This window comes from Polypterus senegalus, chromosome 14 (assembly GCF_016835505.1).
Source record: "Polypterus senegalus isolate Bchr_013 chromosome 14, ASM1683550v1, whole genome shotgun sequence".
NCBI classification, from domain to species: domain Eukaryota; kingdom Metazoa; phylum Chordata; class Cladistia; order Polypteriformes; family Polypteridae; genus Polypterus; species Polypterus senegalus.
In genome coordinates, this window is record NC_053167.1 from 26387816 (window position 1) to 26397438 (window position 9623).

Below are 9623 nucleotides of genomic sequence, written 5' to 3' on the forward strand. Positions count from 1 at the left end.
TATATCAGTGCTGCTTGCCCCTGTTTTGATTAACTCTAGCTCGTTCATATCTATTATTATTAATTGTTGGTGAAATCGTGAAAACTGATGTAATTCATTACAAATGTAATTAACAATACAGCCAGAGCAGTAATAAAAGAATATTTACAGGTTTTTTTTTGAGTCTGACTTGTATGTCTTCAGACTTGGCTGATTGCCTTGCCTGGAAGTTCTTTCTACCACCAGGAAGTTCTTTGTACCTAATGGGCATTGTTACAAGGAACATGTTGGATGAGGTGTCACTGTTGTAGTTTATATGTTAATTGTGAAGTGTAGAATGTGTGCACAAAAGAACCCCATTCCTCTAGGAGTAATCAATCAGTGTGTCAATTGGAGGTTCACTTGATGTTAGATTTCTAGTATCTTTCCATAATTGTTATCCAAACTCAGCCAAAATTATGAGTTTATTGAGTTACAAACTGAGAAACAAGATTTCCTTTGTGAAGTTGTGTCTCCTTAAATTGTACTTCTTTCTTTGATTGCATTTGTATCTTTGTGTCAGGTCAATCGATTTTATGTTTCATTCTTTAACTCCCTTATACCTTTCAGCACAGTCACTAACACATTTGTAATGCTCAGTATGCCATTTACTTGTGTCTTCATTTATATCAAAACCGATTTCACAGCATTTGATATCCAATATTCCTCTCCTAATCTCTCTTCAGTTCATGAAGATGAATGATACTAGTTTTTATTGAACATATAGTCATGCTGCTGAAGTATATCGAAGTATTAAATTGCATTTGAGTGGCAGACACATTGCAAATTCAGTCTTCAAGTCATGTGTCTAGCAATGCATACCTAAACCCATGCCAAACATTGTGAACTGTTGGCTTTCATGTGTGCAAAGCATATATTTCAGCTGGAAGTCTCAACACTTCAAAGCAAGCGTTTGAATAAAAAGGCAATGAAGTGGTGTTTTAGGAGGCTCAGGCATCAGAAATGCATAATTGCAACAGGTTAGAGAGGAAGAAAAAAAGATCAGTAAAATATACAGAAACCATTTCTGTAATTCTGGTTCTACTTTTTAGAGTTAATGTAAGGGGTGATAATTGTTTGGTGCTTGAATCCCTCCCCCACCCTGTTTCTGACAACAAGGGTGGTGGTAGGTTTGAGGTTAGGTATCTGCAGGTCATACTAACATCATCAATCACCTTTCCCTTGACAGCCATTCACACCCTCCCCCGCTGTGAGCACGCTCAGTTTGTTGATTTGTAATTAGCTTCTCTGAATCGCAGGAAATGTCACTCATTTCTCCTTCAAAACACACACAAACACGCGTGCATGAACACAGCCAGTTTTGTCAGACCCCCCATCACCCAGTATATTCCTTTTCTATTAATAGCAAGAAAGGCTTGTACTGTTAAGTACAGTTGGGGGTCTTGTCTTAAATTTTTGAATAGAAATCATCTCAGTCTTGAGTGAGATAGATTATTAAATTAGCTTTTATCTTGTTTGCTACATAATAAATTACTGTAGCATTCAGTGTTTTGTTTGTAACTCTCCCCAGTCTCTTCCAAACAAATGTGTTTTGGTATCTGTGTCCCTGGGCCACTTTTGGAACTACCTTTACAGTTCAAAACATAAAAAGATTTACTTGTGTCATACAGAAGGAACATATCAAACAGTTCACGACAAAGTGTAATTTTTTGAGATTTAAAAATTTGATGCCCCATTTTTACGACATCTGTTTGTATTCACACAGTAAAGACAGGACCTGGCTTTCATATTTAATCTATTATTTATGCTGCTTTTTCTAGTGAATCCAGGCAGTGCTTTCTAAAAATGTAATGGTGGATGTTGAGTTTTGCTTTTTATTTTACATAGGTCTCTAGCAATTAATGTGTTTCATCATGCTTAATATCTCCATTGTTGGTACTATTATATCTGGATACCATAGCATTTAAAAAGAAAATGACTCTATTAGAGTATCTACTTTTTAGTAATGCAGCTAACAACAGGGGATGCAAAAAGATCCTTTTAAGTGGATTGCTTAACTGTACAGACTATCATGTTACCCAGCACACATATCTTTGTACAGCAGTCTAAGAGAACACATTATGTCACATAAATCCATATTATTTTTCTGTGATAGTTGAATCATGTAATACACTACATGTATTATCCTGTATTTTACTTCATAGAGAATTTTATTAAATAGAAAATGTTATGTCTTGAGAATGTGAAGTATGCTTTGCCCACACTGGTTATCACAGCCAGAAAATGAAAGACTTTAAGTTGATCTTGTGGATTCCTAGATTTTATAGTCTGAACTGCAGTCTTACTTTCAGTAAAGTATCCACTGTTTCTCTTCTTACATCATTTAAACAGACAGGACTGCATTGGGCAGCTAAACATGGAAAAGAGGACATGGCCATTCTGCTGGCCAATGCTGGAGTGGATGTCAACACCAGAGCTGTAAGTACTTAGACATCTGCAAAGGATCCAACAATTCAAGAATCAATTAGAGGGCACACCCCAGTGCTCAAAATAATTGGTAATCAATTTAGTTATATGCAGTAAGCTGTAATTTTATAAAAAAAAAACATGAAACAGAACCAGTACAGTTAAAATATGTATTAATTAAAATTTGTATTATAATAAAATGAATTGCCCCTAAAGAAAAAATATAAATCAACTTATTCATTAGGAAACAAATTTTATTATTCACTTGTAAATAGTGGTATCTTTCCTTCTGTTATACACATGTAAAAAAATATGATTGGAATTTGCTGTTTGATGCTTTAATTCTATTATGCCTCTGATTTCACTTGAAAATGTAATAAAAAATAATGTAGTCTGTTCAGTTTAAGATCACATAGAACACTAAATTAAATGGTATTTTAAAATACCATTTTATATTATATGCTTACATTGAATAAAATGTCTTTTCCAAAAAACTAAATGTACATGTAGGACATAGTTCCAGTAATGAGTCAAAAATATTCTTGTACTGTATACTAGACTGGCGTAGAGGGCAGAACGTCACTTCTCAGCACACACACACTTGAAGAAGCAATTAATCTTTTATGCCAAAAACTTTTGGCAATGCTATAATTAACATTATTCATTAAAAGCATGCACACTTTCTCAGCATTCTCTTTCAGCTTTCCCCAACCACCAACAAGACATGATAGCATTTGACCTAAATGTATTGTATGCTCTCAGAAGATTTTTATGCCACAGTAGCAGTATGCTGCCCTGTATAATACGTTGGAAGAAGACTGACAAACCAAGATCTGGAATATGCAAACAGTGTAAAGTTGTATATATGTATTCATGCTTGGGGTTGCATCTCATTCACTTTTAAGATGTCGGTTGTGAAACTTGAACAAAATGATAAAACAACAGTCATTGGAAACCAAAATCACCAAACAACTGAAGGTTGAATTCAAAATCAAAGTTGATTCAGGTCTGGGGAATGTGCCAGCCAGTCAATGATATTACTGCCTTCATCATCCAGGAACTGCCTACATACTTTGCCCACATGAGGCTGGGCATTATCCTACACCAGGAAGCACCCAGGGCACACTGCACCAGCATAAGGTCTGACAATGGCTCAGAGGAGCCATACAGGTAACTAGCAGCAGTCAGATCTAGCAAGTGGTGGTCTGTGCAACCCTACAAAGTATGCCTCCCCAGACCATCACTGACCCACTACCAAACCAGTCATGCCGGATTATGTTCACCATGGCATCTACAGATTCTTTCATGTCTGTCACATGTGCTAGGAGTGAACCTGCTCCCATCTCTGAAGAGAACAGGGTTCCAACAGCGGAACTACCAATTGTGGTGTTCTTTGGTGAATGCCTGTCAAGCTGCATGGTGATGAGCTATGAGCCCAGGTCCCACTAGTGGAAGTTGGGCCCTCATGCCACCCTCATGGAGTTTCTTTCAGAAAGTTTGGTCAGAAACATGCAGACGAGCAGCCAGCTGGAGTTAATTTTGTGGTGCTCTAGCAATGCTCTTGTTGTTCCTCTTTACACAAAGGAGCAGATACTGGGTTGATGCATTCTACAGCCCTGTTCAGCTCTCCTCATTGAATGGCCTGTCTCCTGGTATCTCCTTGATGCTCTTGAGATTGTGCTAGGAGACACAGTAAACCTTCTTGAGACGACACGTCTGAATGTGCCATCCTGGAGGAGCAGGACTACCTGTGCAACCTGAGTCGGCTGTAAATACTGCCTCATGCAACCGTTAGTGACAAGGATACTAGCAAAACCAGAGAAGAATCAGTCAGAAAGGATAAGGAGAGAGCAATTGTCCGTGGCCACCACCTGCAAAACTATTCCCTTTTTAGGGTTGTCTTGCTGTTGCCTCTCCAGTGCACCTGTTGTCACTTTCATTTGCACCAAATCAGGTGAAGTTGATTCATAACTGCTTATGCTTCCAAACTGGACAGATTGATATCCCTGATGCTTAATTGAGTTGGTGTTAGACTGTGATGATTAAGTGTTCCCTTAGTTTAGCACAGATACATTTTTCATCCAAAATCACAGAGGCCAGTGTTATTTTTGATGGGTTATATATATAATTATCACAGTTGATTCTCATTCTGCATTTATATCATCATAATCTAATATGTAATTTTCTGCTTTCCTTTTACATCATGGCTCCTGGATGTATGTTTTGCAGCATGTAAGTAGAATGAGATGTATTTTATTATAATATATTTTACTAACTCCTTTATCAATGATTGTTTATGAGATCTGGAGGCTAAGTACCCAGTCTAGGGTCACACATGAGACAAGAGCAGAGATTGAACCAGCAGCCTTGAGGACTATAGTCCAGCACCTCAGTTACTACACCATAATGCCTACACTCTGTACTGCAAGGCTGATATGTGAGAGTAATTAAAAACCCTTAACAAATCTGTTTTTAAGTTAAAATGTATTGTCTAGTTTATATAGTGCAATGAAATTCTTGCTTACATATCATATTCATACTTACATATAATAATGTTCATACATTGAGTAAAGCAAATACTATATATACAATTATATAACATACATATATACAGTATAAGAACCTGTACAGGATCATTATTATAACTAGCTGTTCAGAACCATTGCATGTTAAGAACATGAACAGCATTTGTTATGATTGGCTGTTCAGTAACCTCACAGCCAGGTGCAGAATTTAGCCCTGAACCTTTGCCAAAGGGATGAGCGAGAAAAGTCACTGTGCAGAATGGCCAAGGACTTTATTAATATTGATTGATTTATTTAAGGCACCTTGTGTTATTTGCAGTGTGTCTTTTACAAAAGGCAGTTGAATGCCAGTAACATTCTTAGCTGCTTTTACCATCCTCTGAAGAGCTTTACAATCTTCTCACTGTGAAGGATGTTGTGCAGCAATTGAGGATGCACTTCACTGTGCACTTGCAGCAGTTAGTGAGAACAGATGGAGGAATTCAACCTTCCCTAAAGCACACAAGAAAGCAAAGGTGTTGGTCAGCCTTCTTGACAAGAGCTGAAATGTGTTGTGCCCACTTCAGCTCATCAGTAAAAGTCACTCCAAGAAATGAAAAGCTGTTGATCCTCTCAACAGCATGCCCTCTGGTGTAGATAGGAGTGTGGTGTGCTTTTTGAAGTCTATGACCAGCTCTACTATTTTTCCTGACATTAAGGGTGAGATTGCTGCCCTGGCACTATTGGGTCAGCAGGTAAACCTCATTGAAAGCTGTCTCATCAATGTTGACAATCAGGCCACACACTCATAGGTTAACAAGTCGACTGCCCTTTGGAGTGTCAATATTCAGGGTCAGTGTTGAGGATGTGATACTGCCAATTCACTCAGTGCCGATGTCAGCCAGTTAAGAGGACCAAAATTAAATTCCAGACGATGCCACTAAGTCCTAAACTGTGGGGTTTGGTGTTCAGCTTTGCTAGTATAACAATGTTAAGAGCTGAACTATAAACTATAGTAAGGACCCTGCCAACACAAGGTTTAGTCTCCAGATATGTCAGTATGGTGTGAATTACAAGGGATGTGGTTACCCTTATATGTAAGCAAACCACAAAGAGCGATCTTATCTGATAGAGTAACTTTCAGCTGTACCATACAGGCTACTTTACCAGACATATAAATGTAGAATATATATTTGATGCACTGGGCATGCACACCTTGGGGAATGGTACTGTCAGCACATCTGTCTACTTGTCTTTGTCTCGTTATGTGCCATCATTTTTGTGTTTGTGTTGGAATAGGAAGTCTTGTGGATTTGTATTTGACTATAGTAAATATAAAACCTTGGGAAATATATTGTTTCCCTTCATTTTAACATAATGCTTTTTATGTGAAAGCCAGCACTTTGTAGGAATGTGAGACTATGTGAGAATTAAAGTGTATTTTTATATATTTGTTTTTCTGTAAATGTGATTGCATGTTCTGCTATCCATCTTCTTAAATGTCTGTGCATGGATATGTAAGGCTTGTTGAAAGGTAATGACTCTTTTAAATTAATTTTGTGTGAGGTAGGATTTATTTGTGTTATGAAGACAGATTTTAATGCAGTGGCCCTACAGAGTCAGTTGAAATGAATAATGGATTAAACAACTGTTTGAAAATTAATTTTAGATAGTACTGTATATACATATTTTTAAGATGCAAAAACTTTTTTTGTATCAGTGGTTTTAATGCATTCTAGATTTTTTTGGTGGGGGTTCCTCGTTATTTTGGAATTTGATTATTAGACTTTAACAAAATTTGCCTTAAAATATTATTGGAAAGTCCCGTATAGTATATACCTAAAAATGTATGTTTGTGTTTGCATTGAATTTTGTGTTTTTGCAGTACAACATAGGTGTCTTCATTCATTATTTGTGACATTAAATGATTTTTATTTTCTGACATCTCATCTTCATGCTCTTCTCTTTCATGTCTCTCTGTGGTTGATATGCGGACTCCATAGGGAGTAAGTACCTGTCCTGTCCTCCTTTTCATTTAACCTTTCTTGGAGTAAAATCAGTGAAAGGTGAAAAACTACAAATACAGGGACTTATCAGCTTACTCTTTTTAGCAAAAAGTGTTCTTGTAGTGCCTTCCTGTGGTGAAGTAATGAAAAACACCATGCATGAAAATAACAGATTTTAAAAGTCATATTGCTTTGAGCAGCAAAATAAAAGTTTTATATGTCAGTGACACAGTGTTTAGGGATGTTACAAAGTTTCCTTTTTTTGCCGTTTACATTCAGTTTTTCTTGTGTAACACATAATGGTTGGTGGTGGTTTCTTTACTGCTCATTCTTTTCATAGATAATGTATATACCAAAATGATTTTAATATATATTTAGATACAATTAATTCTAACAATAAACAAATTTTAATTGTATGCTGTCTGTGCTTTTTCAGGTGTATCAGTATTTTTACATTTGTATTGTGTTTGCTCTTATTCTTCTTCCTCTGCTTTTGTCAGCATTTCACCATGAAGCATCCTAATGAATGCTTGAGAACCACGTAGCTGATACTTTTATTGCTTACTTCGTAAAGTCGCAGAGTTTTCTTCAAAATTTGTCTTTGTATTATCTTGGCAGGGCTATACAGCACTACATATTGCAGCCCTGCATGGTCATTCTCATATCATGAAGCTTCTTATTGATGTCTACGGTGAGACTCATAATAAGTTTGTATGGTTTGAAAGATTTGAATCTAGGATTTCTTCACAATGTTTTTTTTCTCCTTTCTCAAGGAGCCAAAGAAAATCTACGGGATTATAGTGGCCGTTTGCCTCACCATTATCTTAAAATGCATGAATTGCAGGGCGATGCAGGTGAGAAATGCACTTGAGTTATGCAATGGACATATATTGATTGTTTAGTTTTTATTAGCCTATTATGACGGTGTATGTTCTGTGTCAGTTTTATAGCAAATGAGAATTAAAAGGAATAAATTGTGCTGAAAAAAGAGTGACATGTAAGACAGATGTAAAGGGATAGCAAAATATTGATTGCCCAGTGTACTTATATGTGTGTATATTACGTTTTGATTGGTAATCTTTCTTATGATGCCTTTTTCCCCAGAATTCACAGTCTCTCATGCTACTGAGCGCAAAAACAAAAAGTTGCCCACACTGTTCTTGCACAGGAGCAGTGGGACCTCGAAAAAGAAGTGGGGTTCTGCAGAAGATCTGTCTAGTACAGATGAAAGGGCTGGAACATCTCAGACATTGCTGTTGCCTCCTTTTAGGCCCAGGAAATTCTCCAGATAGCAGAAATCCTCAAAGCAAAACTGTTTTTTATGAAAACCATTTTCATAATAGTTATTTTACAAGTTTTTGTACCAAAGCTACATTTTTTAAGTGCAAATTCCATTTTAATGTTTTAAGGTTTGCTAATATACAATTTTATTTATAAATTACCTTTATATATGTCAGTGTTTGTATGTTAAACCAAATATTCCTACATTTATAATATTTATTTTATATAATCATTACTGATTTTATGATGGATGTATTTGTCTTTTTGTTATAATTGAAGGCTGCAATACACATACATTGTTCAAAATGTATTGCTTTATTACTTAGAATTGTGGTTATATTAATAGACTTAGAAGCTCATATTTATAAAATGAGTTTATGCTCAAATTTATTTAAACATTTCTGTCTTCACTGGGGACAAATTGAACATCTCTTGAGTTTGTCCAGTGCAAATCTTTAGTGGTGAGAAGACACTATTGCATCTTAACTTTTGTAATTGTGATCAAAAGGGAACTGTATGCATTATTGTACGCAGACAATAATAACATCAAATTTCCAAAAATGAATATACCTTAACCCCTAGACTTTATTGCCTGAAAATACCACCAGGGTAGAAAATATAAAAAATAAATAAGATAATTTTCTGATAACTTTTTAAATTGTGAAACCCCTATTAACCCGTAATTTTGTAAGCTGCATACTTGCCATTGATACAGGGCATAAGGTTAAATTCTGTTTATTGTTCATGTTTCTCCCACTCTGCCAACCTCTAGTCATCATTTCTGCTGCAACTTAAAACAGCAGCTTGAACAAATTCAATGTGAAGCAGCAAAGCACAGTTCTTTTTGCCGTTCAGTTGACAAGAATCTACAAATCCTTACATCATCTACAGAATATGAATTACCATCGATTTACCATTTAGTCATCCAATCACCAGGTACTGTACTACAGGTTTAATTTTATTGTTTGCATAGTGTTTAAAGTTCCTTTCATATCTGAAGGGAGCACAATGCCTTTTTTCATTAATTGTAAATGCTGATGATTGTTGATATAAAGATGCAGATATTGGGTAATCTAGGGGGCACGGTGGCGCAGTGGTAGCGCTGCTGCCTCGCAGTTAGGAGACCTGGGTTCGCTTTCCGGGTCCTCCCTGCGTGGAGTTTGCATGTTCTCCCCGTGTCTGTGTGGGTTTCCTCCGGGCGCTCCGGTTTCCTCCCACAGTCCAAAGACATGCAGGTTAGGTGGATTGGCGATTCTAAATTGGCACGGGTGTGTTTGTGTGTGTCCTGCGGTGGGTTGGCACCCTGCCCAGGATTGGTTCCTGCCTTGTGCCCTGTGTTGGCTGGGATTGGCTCCAGCAGACCCCCGTGACCCTGTATTCGGATTCA

The 9623-nt window shown here is 36.8% G+C and overlaps 1 protein-coding gene across 4 annotated transcripts in view; it reads left to right on the forward strand.

The window, feature by feature from the left end:
- Positions 1 to 8542, forward strand: part of LOC120514455 (ankyrin repeat domain-containing protein SOWAHD) — a 57202-nt gene extending 48660 nt beyond the window's left edge. For 2 of the 4 annotated variants that reach the window (XM_039734846.1, XM_039734845.1), the window contains exons 9-13: positions 2371 to 2455; positions 3919 to 3926; positions 7574 to 7646; positions 7729 to 7809; positions 8060 to 8542. In XM_039734846.1, coding sequence (XP_039590780.1) covers positions 2371 to 2455; positions 3919 to 3926; positions 7574 to 7646; positions 7729 to 7809; positions 8060 to 8247 — 435 coding nt within the window. In that variant the 3' untranslated portion in view covers positions 8248 to 8542. Of the gene's footprint in view, positions 1 to 2370; positions 2458 to 3918; positions 3927 to 4674; positions 4678 to 7573; positions 7647 to 7728; positions 7810 to 8059 lie in introns of all 4 variants that reach the window. The other 2 variants (XM_039734847.1, XM_039734848.1) reach the window with 2 other exon arrangements.
- The last annotated feature ends 1081 nt before the right edge of the window (positions 8543 to 9623 follow it).